The sequence below is a fragment of the Centruroides vittatus genome, unplaced genomic scaffold, assembly GCF_030686945.1.
Source record: "Centruroides vittatus isolate TY-2023 unplaced genomic scaffold, ASM3068694v2 contig_1158, whole genome shotgun sequence".
Classification (NCBI taxonomy): domain Eukaryota; kingdom Metazoa; phylum Arthropoda; class Arachnida; order Scorpiones; family Buthidae; genus Centruroides; species Centruroides vittatus.
In genome coordinates, this window is record NW_027120744.1 from 383284 (window position 1) to 402992 (window position 19709).

Sequence of the window (19709 nt, forward strand, 5' to 3'; positions counted from 1 at the left end):
GCTGAATGGCTTGCTGGGACTTGTTTGCCACAGCATGTGACATCCAAAGTCACCTATCACCTCAAACAGGTGCATCTGTGTCCACCCAAACTATTTGCAACGGGGTTGCATGAAGTTAGGATGCACGCATGTCATCCAGCAATTGGGGTTTCATTAATTGCTCACTTAGCTTGGTGAGCAGTTAATGGACTAGGGCTGCATACCTGGCTTGGTGTTGTTGTCATTGCAGTTGGACCACTGAATGCATCAGGTATTGTTAATGGATGAATCCTGCTTCTGTCTGTGGAGGAATGAGGGTCATGGACATGTGTCATAGTATTCCAGGGAATGCTACATGCCAGCCCTTTTCTCCAAGCTTTAAACTGCTTCACACTGGGCATCGTGGTTTGGGGAGGCATTATGTTTGATCAGCGGACAGCCCTGATGCACATTTCCAGTACTCTGACAGTGGATCAGTACATCATATGAATTGTGGGACCTGTGGTTTGGCTACTGACATGGTGTTTTGGCAAGACAATGTCCAACCTCATGTCATATGTTAAACTCTGACCAGCCTGAAAGAATGACTCATCAGCGAGACTCCTATCCTTCCCTGGATGGCAGTCTTGCTGGATCTCTCTCATTGAACGCCTGTGGGACCTCATTCAACATGAGGTATACCTGGGATCACTGCTTTATTGGTGCACATATTGTAGACAACATGTCCACCACAGTGGATACAGCTTGGCAACGGATACTTCAGACAACCATTAATTGTCTCATTGATAGTATGCCTTGCTATATAGCAGCCTGTATAGTTGTCCATGGGGGTCATATTCATTACTGAATAAACAGGTGTCTGTTGCATATCTTTGTTTGTTCTTTTAATTATTTTCATATCTCTGTCACCTCTGCTGGTCCTGCAATTTGCATGAGGCTATGTGCATTTCTTCATAGTGTTGCAATTTCACTTTTGAGTAGTATACATTAAATTCAAAATTTGAGTAAAAAAATTTGAAGTATTTTTCTTAAAATATGAAATTTTAATGTAATATTAAAAATGTCTGTCTGAAACATTTGTAATTATATTAAGTCCTTATTTTTTCATTTATATATATATATAAATAAATGAAAAAATAAGGACTTAATATAATTACAAATGTCAAATCTAATATATATATATACAAGGGTGAGTCAAAAAGTAAGTTGCACTCATATGAAAAATAAAAGTATGAAACATACGAGTCAAAAATTTTTGTTTGTGTGAATGTACAATTCAAGTACTACTTTTCAACATAATCACCAAGTTTATTTAAACATTTATCGTAGCATGGCACAAATATTCCTTCTTGATATTCCTGTTCAACATCTGATAATCATTTTCATGTTGCATTTGTGATGTCTCATTGGAATTGTATCTGCAATTTAAAAGGTCTTTTTTTCTTATGGAGCTGAACACTAGGAAATCACAAGGTTCAAGGTCTGGACTGTAGAGAGGATGTTCCCACACAGTCCATTTGAATTTTTCCAGTAGGGCCCTCGTGATACCTGCTGAATCAGGTATGGCATTGTCATGCAAAAGCTTCCTCACTGTACACTTCCCTCAGCTGGCATTGAATTTCAGTGGGGTTACATCTTTTTACCCGTAAGAAATGAGTTTCTGCATGAACTTTCAATTTGGATGCTACATCCAAATAACACATCTTTCATGACTGAAAACTGATTAACTTCTGCAACCAAGTTGACAAATCTGCTACTCCTTGTTAGCTGGAAGTATTACCAATGTTGCCACCAAGGTCTCATCTAAATATCATTTATCAACAAAAAATTCTTGCCAATTGCAACTTACTTTTTGACTCTCTCTCATATAAATAATAGATTTAAGAGATCTTCTTTTGAATAGTGTCTTCCAGACAAATATAAACATCTATAAGTCTAATAGTTATATTAAAGCCAAATGATTGCCAGACTAGATTGAGTTATATTACTGCTATATTAAAAACTAAATGTTAACTCAATCTAGTCTGGCAATCATTTGGCCTTAATATTTCAGACTATTGACAATGAGTTTATACTTCTACACAGTGGCTTATTCAGGATTTTGAGAATATGAGTGATGATCAAAGATTGGGGACCAAAGCATATGACTGTCATATTTTAGAGAATGTTATTCACTAACCTTAGAATTACTTATTTACCTAATTGAAGTCATGTGATATACATTATTATATTTAGTTTTATTATAAAGTAACGAAACTGATTGCTTTGGTATCAAGGGAGTCTGGATACACCTGTTTTTACAAACACAAGAGTACAACATGTATTTGTTCTTGTGTTTATAGATTTTATACATCTAAAAATTTTATTGATAAAATTGTGCTATTTTACATATGAAATCAGCAGTGAATAACTATGGTGTTTTGAAATTTATTTAATATTTTAGAATTGTTATTTTATGAATTTTAAATTTATGTTAAATTTTATATTAAAGTTTTTCTAACATTTAAAACTTTTGTTTTCAAAGTAGTTTTAAAAAAATTTGAATTATATTTGAAATATTTAAGTTTAGTGTAGTTTCTATATAATTTTTCATAGTTCAATCAATAGTGCGATGTATCTGTATTTATTATCGCTTTGTTCATTGGATGGATTTTATAGTTCAATCATTTAGACTTCTAAATAAATATAGTTATAAAACAAAATAGTTAAACAATAAATATAACTGACTTTTCCTAAAAAATTGTCAAGAATTTTATTTTTATTGTCAATAATCAAAAAGTCAAAATTTATTAAGAACATCTGTCTGAAAACAACTGCACATTATGTGTTAATGTAATTAGATTACTTTAAAAAAATTTTATAATTATATTAAAGAGGCATTTAAGTAAGTTTTTAATACTTGCTGATATATTTAAATTAACTTAAATTAAATTAGATAACTTTATAATAGTTATAATTTTATCATAAATTGGACTTATTAAATTACTAAAGTGTAAATAAAATAAATTAAAATTTAATATTATCATCTATATTTATTTATTTAAAATATGAATTTGAATATGTATAATTTAATTTAGACATGAAAGACAAGATTGTTATATGGTATGTGCTGGTCAATTACATGCTGAAGTTAATGCTGGTGATTCCTCATCAAGGAGTGTTAATCAAGGGATGTATGTTGGTTGTCATGTCGATATATCAATGGGAACAGTAACATTTACAGCTGATGGGAAACCAACTAAACATAGATTTCAGGTAAAAAAAATAAACATTATTTTGATAAAGTATATTTGAATATAATAAAGATTTATATGAAGTAAAAAAAATTTAATAATCTTAGTTTGATTTATTAATAAGTATCTTATTGTATCAACAGTATTAAATCTAATATCAAATATATTTTAATTAGAACATACAGTAAATATAAATTAATAATGCAGTTTTACAGTGTTAAATATATTTGACATTCCTTAATTAGAATTATTATTATGAAAATTTTAAAATATCAACAAACTTCTATAAAATGTCTTATTTAATCTAAAGAAACTTACAAAGATGAGAATTGTTTTTTGTGCTTTGTAAAGGGAGTTTTCAGATCATGATGCTTTTTGATTTAAGTTCAGATTAACACAGAATGGTTAACATTTTTCTTTTTCAAATATGTCTAATTCATGGAATTCACCAATAATTTGTCATTTGCTGAATTTAAAACAGTAAAAAATTCCAGTTAGATTAGAATGTTTTATAATCTGTCAAACCAGTATTAATCTTTTATATATAATTGGGCTGCAATTTGAAAAAATTGTAGACCTATAAATTTCCACTGTCATTTACCTGTCTGTCCTTCCTTAATTTAAAGATTGATGTTAGATTAAAGTCAAGACCAGATATGAAAGGCTTAGGGGAAGGAGGCCCCAATTAACTAAATATGAACTTCTGGTCTAGACTGGAAGTTATATGAATTCAATTCTATAATTTTTCTCTGAATGGAGTTACATAGATGACTGGCATGACTGTTGTTATCAGGAAAAGTATGATGTACAGGGGCAAGACATTGTTAGTTTGAGATTGAGAGAATATATTTAAAATTGAATAAAGAGTATGATTAAAAATTGCAGCCTAGAATTGTGATGATGTCACAATAAATAATTGCTCATTTAAAATTATATTTTTAGTATTATTATTACTATTTTTATATATGTATTTTTCATATTCTATTGATGTGATAAAAATGACTGTACAAAATGAAATAAACTTCACACTTCAGTAATAAAGCTTGAATGCATTTGGTGAAACTTCAATTTCTATCAACTTTTAATTTGAAATTCACAAGTTTATTAAATTTTTATTTAATAAGATTGATTCAGCATAAACCAAAGTTGTTTTATTGAAATTGGACATATATAAGATACAAGTTCTGAAATACTTTAGAGCATTACAGTTCATCTTTAGGAAAAAAGCAAATAATTAAAATTGTTTCATTTTAAAATGTAAATATACAAAAAAGCACAAAATTCTAAATTATTTTAAACTAGTAGTTCTTAATCAGTGTGCCACAAAATTTTAAAAATCATTTAAAACAACTTTTTAATATCAGTACTACTATAATTGAATTTTATTCTATGGAAAATTATAATATTTTTTCCAAAATTGTTATGTTAATACATACAGCAGAGTCCTGCAAACTCAACTTAATGTGGATGAAAAAGTCAACAAGTTACCAAAATTGATGAGTTTTATGGACTCTGGGGTGGGTTGTTCACAACTTATAATACATTACTACAAATTAATCTCATTTATCACATTCAGAGCAAAAGAAAGTCTACAGTACAATCTATCATAAAATAATTATTTTGCTACAGAAGATATAAAAATTTACCTTTAGATAATGTTTTATTATTATATGTATATTACAAGGTATTATATGTATATTACAAGGTATTATATGTGTCAATTCATATATGTATTATCTATGTACCAATAGTCTCTATTTCTATCTAGTTAAATTTAAATTTTAAAAATATTGGCTATTCAGTATCTACTTTTGAGTTAGTAACATATGCATTTTGGCATTTTGCAGTGGAACTTTGGAAAAAGGGATATATTCTTTGTTAACACATGGAATTTATACTATTATCAAGTGTTGCCAGTGAAGAATGATAACTTATTTAATCCTAATGTTAAGTTATAGTGGTATAAATAGGATTATATTTTTACTTTTTGTTTTTAACAATACAAGTTATACGAAATGTCAAATTATCAAGAGTTGAGTTTCCAGGACTCTAATATATATTGATTGATATCTATTACAAAACTCTGCTCTAAAGATAATCAATTTTTAATGCAATAATTTAGTGCAATATTTTTTCTAGATTTATTTATGAACATTTTTCAAGAAGGCTATTAGCTTTTATCAGAATTTTATGGGGATTTATGACATAAAAATTAAGAATTCCTGATCTAGAGTTTCAGTTTTTTACTCATTTGATTTGCCACAATGCTATGTGTATGTTCTCCAATAATTTTAGTGATAGATCTTGTAACTTTTAACATTATGATTGGTTTCTTTACTATTCTTGTTGAAGGCTGATCATATATACCAGGTGTGGCCAAACTTTTATCCTTTAGGGCTACTTTTTCAGTAGAATATAGTCTGCGGGCGACTATGAATATGGGCAAACAATTTTAGGATTTTTCAAATTTTGCATAGATATTTTAATAAATAATTAACAAGAATTTTAACTAAAAAAATATTATGGCAAATAAAGAAAACAAATAATTATATTTTTTTATTTTATGAAGCACAATAATATTATTAAATATTATATATATTTATTAAAAAAATTACAATGTAAAGAAATAAATACACAAAAAAAATTTTAGCAAATAAAGAAAAAAATGTTAATTATAATTTTTTTATTTTTTGAGATGAAATACTTATTAACTTAAAAAAAATACACTGTGAATAAGCAAATGAATAAAATTGTTTAATTGGACAAAATCTGACATTGCATAAGTGCAGCAAGTTTTTCAAAATTTGGCTCATATGAACTTAAGGCAATTCTCAAACATGATTCCAAATGTTGATCTGTTAATTGCGATCAATTTTTTGTTTTGAAATACAAGTAAATACAAGTGCACAAACAAGGAGTAACAAGTGGATTGAAGCCAGGGGCTGCCACGTTACTGTCTGACACATGATTTTGTGCCATTTTATGCGTTTGCCATTTATATGCGCATGTGTTGCGACTACAATTAACAGTCTATTATTGTAAGAATAAATTATCGAATTAAGATTTTTAAACATTAATATAAGTGAAAGCAAATTATTCAACTTTAGCTTCGCGGGCTACTTTCAAAACCTTTGCGATCGAACTGGTCGACCACGGTCCTTGGTCCTGGTCGACCAGTCGTCTGTAACTATGTCGATAGTAACTATGGTCGACTGGTCGACCATAGTTATATCAGAGATGACCCACGTGTTGGTCATCTCTGATATATACAGTCGTGATGGAATTAATTCCAAAAAACACATTGTAAGTTGAAAATAAAAAATAAAAATAATAGGCTATATCCAAGATTATACTGTATGTAATATGAGTTTGGCCTGCTGTTGATTGTGATAGCCCAAATTCATGAGCACTCATCATAACTGTTATGCTTAGATATCATCCTAAGTTTCTCATTGAGAATAATAGCCTTTCTCATCTCCTTTTTATTAGTAGCAGGAGACAGTGGGACATTTTGCAGACATAATGGGTATACTGTAAAATACAAAGAGGTATAACATGGTGTATGTATGTATATATATATAAGAAGTCAAGAAACATCTTTAATGTATCAGTAGAGCAGCTTAAATTTAAATTCTAATCATTTTTCCATGCTTTTGCATCGGCCAACACATATGTAAATTATCATATGTCAAAACGTCACAAGTCAAGGAATGTCTGTACTCCACTCTAGATGCTTGTCCATTTTTTATCCATCAGAAAGCTAACAGATTTCTTAATTCTTAAATTATATTCACTTTATTAAAATTGTTTGAAATTTAATCTATTATTTAGTTTATATAAATGAATTAGCAATTTAATTTTATTATCTTATTAATTAGGTGGAACCAGGTACTAAACTTTTCCCTGCTGTGTTTTTTGAAGCCACTAGTAAGGAAATTTTACAGTTTGAATTAGGTAGAACACGTACTACTTTGCCTTTATCTGCTGCAGTGCTACAAAGTACAGGAAAAGTATTAGTTCCACAATGTCCACCAAGATTAAAGGTAATAAATTTTTTTAGAAATTAGATATTTTATTTATTTTGTAATGTTATCATCTCTACAGACTGTTATCATTTCTGAATATTATTATTTTTTATTTTTTTACTTATATTCCACTGTATTTTATATTTTATTTATTTATTTGAATGTTAGATTCAATTCATCTTATTATCTTATTATCATCAAATTAAATTACTTAATATAGATGTAGAGTTTATTTACCAACCCTAGGCAAAAAGGCTATATCTCCAAAAAAATTGAAAATCAGATATGACGCCAAGTATACAACTTGATTTTGTATGTTTTTGGAAATAGGACCTTTTATCTTGAGCCAGTAGATATGTATAATCTAAATTATAAGTACAGTACATTCATATATAAATGCTATTTGTGTGTATTCTTATCGTGCAAGTGTAAATTTAACAACACTTTCTTTTATATGTAAAAATTTTTATGAATATTAATATCTTCAATAGCATAGAGCAGGGGCTCGCGTGTGTGCCGCGGCACCCTGGGGTGCCATAAAGAGTAAACAGGGGCACCGCAAGGGCTTTGAAGCTAATGAAACTTTTTATCTAGACTAGATCGTTTTTGTAGCTTGTAGAACTTTCTAGAAGACTTATATAGCATACTATTGGACATTGTCAAAGTTTTGCGAAAGTTCTAAGTAGGTGGTGTGGCTAGTATAAATATGGCATTACTTCAGCAAACCAGTTCAGTTCCTAAATAACATTCAAAAAGTAAACATTTGAAAGTAAATGGTTTTAAGATGCCTGCTACCAAAGGAGTGACTGCTTTGTTTCAGTGTGTTGCTTTGTATTTTCATATAGTCATAAGAAAAAAGAGAAGATTTTTATTAAATAAGCAAGTTGGCAGTTCAAGTGAGAGTGATCAAGCATCGACAAGTGGAGGGGTAACAAAGAAATGGAAATATCGTAAATACAATGATAACTATTTGAATTTTGGCTTTACTTCAGTAGAAGTAAACAATGAAGAGAGACTGCAGTGTGTGCTCTGTTTAAAAGTTCTAGCACCCGAGTGTATGCTCCCAAGTAAGCTAAAGCGACATCTCAAGACCAATCACTCTAACATGGTTGAAAAATCTCGCAAATTCTTTAGTAGGAAGTTGCAAGATTTACAAAAGGAAAAAAGTGTGTTTACTAAACAAGCTTCAGTACCAAGCAATGCACTGCTAGCATCTTTTAAGGTCACATACAGAATGGCAAAGTGCAAAAAATCTCACACCATCGCAGAAGAGCTTATTATACTGGCTGCTCGTGACATGATTAATATTATACTGGGAGAATCAGTGGGAAAATTAATTTCAAAGGTACTTTTGTCAGACAACATTATTAATCAAAGAATCCATCATATAGCTCTGGATCTCAATGACCAATTAACAGAGAAAATGAAAGGCAGGGAATTTGGTCTGCAACTTGATGAGGCTACTGATAGTAACAAAGACGCACATCTTATTTGTTATGTATGCTTCCTGGATGATATCATTGAAACCTCCTGCTCTGCAAAAGCATCATTGGAAGTGCAAAGGCTCAAGACTTATTTCAGATGCTTGACAAGTTTATAACTGAAAATGATTTGGATTGAGAAAATCACATTGGTATATGTACTGATGGAGCTTGATCAATGTCTGGTTGCTTTGGAGGACTGCAGGTGCTTATTCTCAGCAAAGCACTGCATGCTATGTGGACCCATTGCATCATTCATAGGGAAGCACTTGCATCAAAGTCAATGAGCTCACACTTGAATTTGATATTAGAATGTTCTAATACCAAATTCAATTGAGAGCTACATTAGACTATATAAAAACTAGACCACTGAAAGCCAGATTTTTCAAAAAGCTATGCATTGACATGGGAGTTGAACATACATCACTGCTATACTACTGTAGTTCACAATGGCTTTCATGTGGCAACATCTTATCCCATGCATTTGAGCTACGTCAAGAAATTCACACTTTTTTACAAGCGGAAGGTCATGAATACTCCAGGTACTTTGTCAAACCCAACTTTTTGCTGAAACTAGCGTATTTGTGCCATATATTTGACAAGCTGAATGCCTTTAATCTGTCTCTGCAAGGCAATAACATGCACATTTTGAAACTTTTAGAGAAAGTTGCAGCATTTAGGAAAAAGCTGTAGTTGTGGATAAGGAAAATCAATGAGGATGGCGGTCAACATTGTTTCACTGAATTGCATAAATATGTGGCTTGTAATAAAGTTGTTGTTTCACAAGGCTTGCTGTCCCTTTTCAACGAACACCTCTCAAAGCTCAGTGACTGGTTTGCAAAATACTTTCAGGAAGACAATGCCAAGAAATTTGTGTGGATCCAAGATTCTTTCTGTGCTCAAGCTCCACCAGAATTCACTTTGCAGGAAGAAGAGAGTCTAATTGAATTCTCTATTTGTGACAACAGCCTAAAAACAAAATTTGCTTCTTCCGATTTAGTGAAGTTTTGGATATCAATCAAAAATCAATATCCAACTCTCAGTTCAAAGACTGTAAGGATCCTCATTCCCTTTGCAACAATGTATTAATGCAAAGCTGGATTTTCAGCTCTAGCTGTAATAAAAAGCAAATATCACTTCAAAAATCGATGTGGAGCAAGAAATGAGAGTGGCAGTGTCAAACCTTATTCCGCATTTTGAAAAAATGTGTAGCAATCAGCAAGCTCACCCATCACATTAACTTATTTCTTGTTGAAGGTTTTCACCATTTATTTCATATTTTTCTGTATTTTCATATTTTAGTTTGATGGTTCTTGTGATTCAATTTTAATAAATGTGAGCTTCACATTGTGAGGTTTATCTTAAGAGTTGTTTTCATTTCTGTACCTGATTTATGTCATTGTACACATATTTTGATATGGGTGCCAGGACAAAATACTAAACCTGTAAGTGCGCTGCAGACTGATAAAGTTTGGGAACCCCTAGTTTGGCATAGAGAAGTCCAGTATTTTAATTATTGTGTGAGTTTATATAACAAAGACATCTTGAAGACACTTAAACTTTCTAAAGGACTTAAACTTTCTGAAAGACTTAAACTTTCTGGCTTAAACATGTTTTCCATCTTAAGCAGGCAGAACAAGATGATGGTCACTGCTTCAAAATGTAAACTATTTTTTTTTTACCAATTTTCAATCTGGACATAGTATTTTCTATATTCATTGAAGTAATCTCAAAATAAAAGAAAAAGGCCATAGAAAAATAAAATATATATCCATTAATATATTCTCAATACAAAAAAAGGATGAGTGTTCTAAGTAAAACTATGTTTTCTCACTGAAAATATAAGCTTTTAGATACTATCTTAGGTGGTTTACTTGCTTAAATTCAAGCTTTATAATAGAACTGAAATTTGATACTCTCAAATTCTCTGCATTTGTCTTAGTTATAATTAAAAATAAAGTATTCAACATATTTGGCAAAATTTTTTTAAACATGTCTTTCTATGCATCAGGAAAGCAGAACAATTCTCTTGCTGTACTTTCTTCACATATAGTCAATATCTGAAGAAAGTACTGTACTTTCTTTTGAGATTACTTCAATGAATATAGAAAATACTATGTCCAGATTGAAAATTGGTAAAAAAAAAAATAGTTTACATTTTGAAGCAGTGACCATCATCTTGTTCTGCCTGCTTAAGATGGAAAACATGTTTAAGCCAGAAAGTTTAAGTCCTGTGCAATTCTGGTTTTCACAATTTTTACTGTATTAAATAAACATTTAATTGAATTAAATAGTTTTAGAATGATTTTGAAAAGAAAGTTATCTTAATTATCTTAAACAGGATTTAGATTTTTATAAATCTACACGAGATATATTTTTTGGGTCAAGATAATGTAACACGCAACTCATCTGGTTTATGAAAGAGTACAGTAGATCTTCTTTTATGTTATTTTTTCTAAATTTTTTCAAATGATTTAATTAAATGAATAATTTATCTATTAAACTTTTTATCAGATTGAAGCTCATGTATTGAATTTTATTAATAGATGAGTTGCAAAATTTGTTCAGATTTTGATGATATGTACATTTAAGACATTGTTTGTAATAACTGGTTTATATATATGGACTAATTTATAGATAGATGAAATGTTATTTTATGCAAAATCAGTTGATTTTTAAATCAGAAAATTTTTTTTTACATTGTGTACTTACTACAAAAAATGTGGACAAATCTATTACATTATCCAATGTATGTTCAATTTTGTATCTGTTATTAATTTATTGTTCATTTTTATTCAAATTTTTCTGTAATTCAGTCAGTTACCATTTCTAGTATATATATATATATGTTTCATTTATATGTGTGAAGGTTTGTCTATCTTGGTTAGACTATGTCAGGCCTGAGTAGATGGTCTAAGCAAACCTTAGAGAACATGTTATCTTAAAAATCAATGTTATGTGGGTTCAATGGAAAGTGACAACACTCATGTAATTTTCATAGGCAATTTAAAAGTTAATTTGAAAGTACATGGAGATTATGTAATGTTATGAGTTACCTGTCAGTTTTAACTTACAGTTTATTAAAAACCCTCAAACAACTTTTCTTTTGTTTAAACTTACTAAAAGTGTCTTTATTAAAATGTGAAAAATCTTTTCATACTGCAGACATATTCATCCCCCATTTATTTTTTCCTGAAAACTTACAAAAGCTTTTATAGATATACCTCATCTTTAGTTCTCTTTCATTTATTTTTTGCATAACAATTCTCACTTTAATCAATGTTGTTAAACAACACCACTTAGTTTCTGTCAGATAGAATAAGTTTTAATCCAGTAAAACCATTATTTGCTGAAATATAGATAATTAAACTTCTAATTAAAAGTTGGCAAGTTTATTATTATATTGGTAGATTGGGTCTTATTTGGTAAATACCGGTATTATTACTATTTCAGATCAATACCAAGGCGTTTATTATTATTGTTATTATTATTGTTTTATTAATATTATTTGTTAAATGAAACAGAAACAAAGCAAAATAATAATAAGATATTGCTTAGCAGCTATTTGTATTTTTGATACTTGTGCAGTTTAGAACATTCTATTCAAAATATTCTATTTTTTTCTGTTTCACTTATTTTATAATTGCATCTAAAATTAATTACTAACAGAAGTGAAAAAGAAAAAAACGTTTTTAATATTTAAGATATACTTGATAAGTGTCATGTTTTAAACAACCTATTTGGAGGTATGGTATATGCTGGTGCAGGTTATGCAATAGCTTTATTTCAAATTGGCAATTTTTTGCAGACTATATTTTTGTGGACTATATGCACTAAGTTATAGTAGTTATAATCTATAATCTATGTTACACACTAACTATGTTATCAATAACAGAAAATAAATCTTATCTTATTATTTTTCTTTATTTATATTTATTTATAGGTTCAATGTTTACAACCTCATCAATGGGCAAGAGTTCCAAATCAATATCTTAAGCCTCATGCATTGAAATTATCAGAAGTTAGAGGATGGAGCATGTTATGTGAAGACCCTGTTTCTATGTTAGCTGTTCACATTCCAGAAGAAGATCGTTGTATAGATGTACTAGAACTGATTGAACATGAAAAGCTACTCAGGTTAGAAAAGAAAATCATTTGTAAACAGCTAAATCTGATATAACTATAATTAAATTTAAAAGTTCAAACAAGTTTAAAAAAGCTATAAAATATTTGAAAAATATATGAAATGATTGTCACATGATAATTAACAATCAAAATTATTAAAAGGTGGGTGTAAATGGCTATTGTTGAGTGTGATAGATTTGAATTGATGTTCTTAGTATATCTGTTTGGATATCTTTCAAATACAGTTATTTCTTTTGTAATCTAATAAATTAAATTAAATATACAATGTTTTATAATGCATTTGTGGGATTTGCAAGTCACCGTAATGCAGAAACTTGCCGGAAAGTGATAGAGAAATGATTACCACGAGTAACAATCATACCAGGAGACACTAAAACAGTGGTTTCCAACCTTTTTGTACCTGCGCTCCCCCCTTAAAAAAATTGTTGCGCCCCCTTAATTTTTCTAACAATCTAATTTCATAAATACTCAACTGATATTATAATTTATTTAATGGGCTACAAAATAATATACAATATTATGTAAAAATATACATAAAAAAATAATTATTTATTATAAGAAATAATAATTTTAAATGTACTAAAAATAATGTACTATTGTAACAGTTATGAAATTTACCTCAATATTAATTTAGAAGTTACCAAAGCGAAGCGTTTCATTCTATATATCAACGTGGTTATCGCAAGCACTACTAACGAACTAATTCTGTTCATAGAAAACAGAAAAAAAAACAGATGCTTCTGTTTACTGAAGTTTGGCGCGAGTAAGCACGAGAATACCTGGGATGTTCCGAGCACTTGACTTTTGTTTCCTTGCCCCGCCAGCGCTTGGCTCCAAACGCGAAAGCGAGATGTTTTCGTTCCAGCAAGAGTATGGATGGATGTTTTAGCATTTGTACCCGAAAAATTTGCGGCGAGGATTGTGGATTACGTATATCTATTTTGCTGATTCATTTTTTTGACACCTATTCGACTTTTTTGGTTTGTATTCGAAAATGATATTTTGGAAACAGCTGCATGCCCCCCTTGCAACAGTCTCGCGGCCCCCTAGGGGGGCGCACCCCACAGGTTGGAAACCACTGCACTAAAAACTAATTTTTATGTACACAATTCTTATATACAGTATATTCACAGACTTTACAGGTGTCTAGCACATGGCAGCTCAGAAAAAAAAAACAATGGTGGATGAACGACGAAACAGTCCGCTGAATACCAAAAATATTCACTTCACAGGAGTTCGAATCAGAGACAAACTTTTTTTACGATGATAAATGTTGTATCTAATGAGCATTCCTTCAATGTTAACGGATTACACAAACAGTTAGACTTGCATGTCTTCCCGATACAAAGAAAGAACAGAACACTCTGCTGAACCTTACGCTAGGACAAGACACACTCTCCTTCACGTCCCCAATCAGAATACCAAATTCCAGTCCAAACACCCCTTTTATACCACACTATTGGGATGGAGCTGCCATACGGAAACTGCCCAAAGACATGCAGAATAGAACAAACAAACAAAAAATAAATAAATAAATAAACATCATGGGCAAAAGTACAAATAATAATTTTTGTCACATACATAGACAACCGACACACAGGAGGTGATAGTTAATAATATACAAAGTTATAAAAAAAAAACAGAAAAAAATATATATACATATAAATATTTTTTTTTATGAACAGAGTCCAACCATAAACATTTTGACACACATTAAAATGAACATCACTCCAATTACACATTAACACCCACATGCAGTTGGATTAACATTCAGAGTTAAACTACAATAATATGGACAACCAGATTTTTTAAGTCTAATGCAAAACTTAAAAGAAAGCTAAATTAAAATAATCATTTTAAAACAGATATATTGTATATTCAATATGGAACAAAGTTCATTACATCCTTATTTTGATTATAAAGAAAGTTGATAAGAAATGGAACTTTTTAAGAAAGAGTTGCTCATTCTGATTTTCATTTTAACAAATTTATAGAAAATCAAAATAATATAAATAGATTGCATTTTATTCATTTTTTTAATTAAAAAGGAGAAAGTAGAAATCAATAAAAACCAATAGCAATTTTTATTGATAGTTTACGTGTATAAAAAATTTTTCATTTATTTTTTAATGTTATACAATCTAGTATAGACCAAATACCTGAAAAGCTTGGGATCAGAAGCGATCTGGATATCTAGATTTTTTGGTTTTCTGGACACAACTTTAAATATATACTTAAAATATAAAATGAACAATCAAAAGTAAAGAATGAAACTATTTTAATGCATCATATGCCAGCAGTCGCATTAGAACAGGTATCATGTGATCATAAAAAACAAAACAAAAGAAAAGCAGCCACATGGTTGACTACAGTTATATCCATCAAATTCAAAACTATTCAGTTTCAAAAAAAATATTGGTTTCTGGTAATTCCAGATTTCTAGAAGCCAGATATTTAGTCTGGTACAATATAAGGAAATTCAATAGCAAATTTTTATTGGCATGGCATTAAAAAATGGATTTACCTATGACTAATTTTTTACATTTTTAATTGAGCTGCTATAGCTGATATGAAATTAAGGAAAATTAGTCTTCTTGAATTTTGTTTTAGTTTTCTCTTTAGACAATCACAATGACATATTCCAGATTTTGACTTGTATGCCATATGGTTAAGAAAGATTATTAAAAAATTAAATATTAAAAAATAAATCAGATTGAGCATTAACTATGTAAATTCAACTTTAACTTTTAAATTTATAAATAAATAAGTAACTTTTGATATAATTTATTTTATTTATAATTAAAAAACTTTTATAAATTATATCAATTTTTTTATTTCAGAATGTCGGTACGACAATATTCACGCCAAAGACCGTATAAACGATGCAAAAAGTTCACTGAGTTCAGCGTTATATCCACGTTTGCTTGTCGCAAGTACTTTCGACGAACCTTACTGTCATCGTCTTCAGGCGAGATCATAAATTTGCCGAAAAACTTTAAAAAGAAACAAATCGATGCAGAATGGAACGCATAAAGCTTTACCAAAGCCGTTACGAACGTAAATTAAAAATTCAAAAAACATTCGAAAGCCGATCGAGCATCTAGCTCCACGACTAGCGAGGCAGCGCATGCGCAGACCCGCGCTTACGCTAATTGTATATTAGATAACGCTAAAGCACGTTTAAACGCTTGAATAACGTGACCCAAATATTGGGCAGCTCAAGAGTGGGAGTGTTGCATGCTTCTAACGTGGTGGTAAGGAGGGATTCCCAGATGAAAACTGTTTTTCTATCATTGCAGCACTTGAGCATATGCGCTTGCGACCATAGTGGATTGAACCCTGAAACCCTGTTCGAGAGTCTTTTTTGCTAGCTCTGTGGTGTGCCTACCCCTCACCACATCGTCCTGGTGCTCAGCGAGGCGGCTGACAAGCATTCTGGTGATGGCCCCGATATATCGTGTGCTTATTCCCGTTGCTAGATTTTTCAGTGGAACAGCATAGACCCCCGATTTCTCGAGCGTGGAGAGCTTGTCTCTGTCGTTACACAGAAGCTTGTGCAAGTTTGGAAGTGGAGCTAATGGCAGTACCAGGTTGCGCTTCCTAAATATTCTGCAGATACGTATAGAGAGGGGTCCGAGGTATGGCAACGATGCTTGCATCACTGAAACCTCCCTCTTGCTGCTTAGCGTGGTGCTAGAAAACAACGATTTCTTTACCCTACTGAGCACATGTGTAAATTTTGCACACGAGAAGCCAGCATGTTACCTCCTTACCACCACGTTAGAAGCATGCAACACTCCCACTCTTGTGCTGCCCAATATTTGGGTCACGTTATTCAAGCGTTTAAACGCGCTTTAGTGTTATCTAATATACAATTAGCGTAAGCGCGGGTCTGCGCATGCGCTGCCTCGCTAGTCATGGAGCTAGATGCTCGATCGGCTTTCGAATGTTTTTTGAATTTTTAATTTACGTTCGTAACGGCTTTGGTAAAGCTTTATGCGTTCCATTCTGCATCGATTTGTTTCTTTTTAAAGTTTCTCGGCAAATTTACGATCTCGCCTGAAGACGACGACAGTAAGGTTCGTCGAAAGTACTTGTGACAAGCAAACGTGGATATAACGCTGAACTCAGTGAACTTTTTGCATCGTTTATTTCAGAAATTTATGATTATATAAATTTTAAGATACAGTTTAAATAATTTTTTTTATCAGATTTCTGTAAGAATATTTATATTGTATTTAATATTACTATCACACACAACACATTAAACCTTTTTGAATATTTTAACTTTGTTTTTATAAATATTTTTGTAAGATATTCAACTGTATCTAAAAATGATAGATGTATTATAAATAAAAAAGTTCTAGAAATTAATATTTCTAGAACTTTTAAATAATAGAATATTTATAAAATAGATTTTAAAAATTAAAGTGGAACCTTGTTTTATGATTGGTAAAAATATTTTATTATGATTTATTAAATGCCATATTTATTTTGTTAGCCATCTTGGTGTGGCATCATTTAGTTCAAACTGTATTTTCAGAAATAGAACTTCTATTTATGACACTGAATCTATAGGAAATTAAAATTCAATTTATAATGACTTACTTAATGAGTTTTCTAGGAACCAATTATATTTAAAAGCAATGACCTACTATAATTTAATTAAATATTTTATACAAAGCATAATTAAATTTTAAAAGAATATTTTTATTGTATGGAATTTTAATTATATTAAGAACTGAAATGGCTTATATAATATCATTTCTATTCTAATTATATAAATAGTAATTTATATGATAAGTGAATTTTTATATTTATTTAATTTTTTTGTTTTTTAGCTTTCATGCACATACATTGGCTTTGTATGGAGCCCTTTGTTTTCAAGGCAATCATCATGCAGCACATATTATATGTTCTCATATTGATGAGAAACAATTACGATATGCTATTCAATCAGATTATATGTCTGGACCATTGAGAATAGCATTTACAGATTTACTTGTAGCACTTCATCTAGAATTTCATGCCAGAGCAAGGTATTTAAGAAGCATGAATCCATGGGCATCCACAGAGAGAGTGTCAAATGAGACACTTGCCTTTTCCTGAGACTGAGTAAAAATATTTCATAAATTATAATCATAAAATTGTTTGTGATATATAACCTTACACCCTTAATCATGAGATGCTTTGATGAAATAATGTATTCTATAATCTGCTTGTGGAAAAAACCCAAAAAATTAAATAATTAAATAAAAATTTATTGACAGTTATTTATCTCCAAGCTTTAACCTCAAATTTTCTGCAGATGCCCATGCAAGAATCAAATATTTTATCATTATGAAAATTTATTTTATTATTTTGATTTTATTTTAATTATATCTTATAAGTAAAATAAATGAACAAACTGTTTTAAAGTTTAAATTAACAATTTAGTTAATTTATTTAATTGTCAAGTCTGCTTGTTACATAATCTTTTTATGTAACATGCATATACTAAGAATATTGAACTTTCTCAATATTCTTACCATAGTATTTTTGGAGGCTAAAAATTTATTATATAATTTGTTTAAATGTTTGACTATTTTGGAATAATTTTTAAAATATTCAATTTTGAATATTTGAAGATGAATATGAGATAAAAAAATTCAAAATTTAATAGTCTACATTTTTTTCTCCCTTCTTTTTTGTATATAAATTTTGTTTTTAATTTCAAAGGAGTTTAACACAAAATGAATTTATTGTGCCAATGGGTCCTGAATTAAGAGCAATGTATGAAGATCCAGCAAGTATCCATCAAATATCCACTCTACAAAGTTCTTCAATTCGTCCACAAATGACTATGACACCAACATCGTAAATAAAGATTTGCTAATCATAAAATACTATAATGATATTATTTGAATCTTTTAGATAATCATTTAAATATTTAATACTTTTATTTAGGGAAAAAATTGGTTCTTTAAAAACTCTAAGTACTCCGTATTTTCCTGTGGATATTTTGAAACAATTTATTATGGAAGCATTAGATGATGCTGTTAGGAAAGGAAATAGACCAAATAGAGATCCAATTGGTGGAAGCAATGAAAATTTATTTGTGTAAGTAATATCCATTTATTAGAATACAGAGAGACATCTTACAAATGTGAGAATCGAGACTTATTAGGTTAATTAATATAAGAAAATATATTATTTCTTTAAATATTGTTTACAAGAAGGGAAGTTACATTCATCATTTGTGGAGAAAAGGTGAAATTAACTTCCTTTCTCACGTGTCCTTATCTGTAATTCGGACGGCCATATGTCTGTTTATCCTCTCTGCACTCATTGCACATCCCGTAGAAACCGCGGTTCCCTGTGACATGATTGGCTAGAGAAGGTGATAAGAGGGGCGGTTTTCCTGCCATTCAGGGCAGTTCATCCAGAGAAGTAATTGCCACACATACAACTAAATATTAATTTGTGCACTATAAGTTCCTGCAAAGATTCTCGTCTCCCCACCGCACTCTCACCTCAGCCCTTTGCATATCAACATTTAGTCGCTAATGACAGAAGAAGACTACTGACCAACTTACATCATAAGGTAGTACGATTTATCATAAACTTGTAAACTCTCTCTTCTCACGAAGATAGGATAGAAAGCTTACTCTTGGGATTATAGATTAACTGCATATGTTTTAAATATTAATACATCTAAGAATATGTCTTTAGAGTTAAGTTCAATTATGTTAGAGTCATGTATATATATAGCTAGAGTTATGTTAGAGTCATGTATATAATATATTTCTTTTGTCTATTAAATGTTGATTGTTAGGTTTACCATTTGATTCCATTTATTTGCTAAG

The 19709-nt window shown here is 30.2% G+C and overlaps 1 protein-coding gene and 1 long non-coding RNA gene across 2 annotated transcripts in view; one reads left to right on the forward strand and one right to left on the reverse strand.

Annotated features, from left to right (window-relative positions):
• Positions 1-19709, forward strand: part of RyR (Ryanodine receptor) — a 417183-nt gene that overhangs the window by 158443 nt on the left and 239031 nt on the right. Inside the window, 6 exon segments of the mRNA XM_067275817.1 lie at positions 3057-3234; positions 7091-7255; positions 12662-12855; positions 17706-17903; positions 18583-18720; positions 18811-18963. Of these exon segments, the coding sequence (XP_067131918.1) occupies positions 3057-3234; positions 7091-7255; positions 12662-12855; positions 17706-17903; positions 18583-18720; positions 18811-18963 (1026 nt within the window).
• The window catches only part of LOC136979862 (uncharacterized), a 233162-nt gene that overhangs the window by 148659 nt on the left and 64794 nt on the right, over positions 1-19709 (reverse strand). The window lies entirely within an intron of this gene.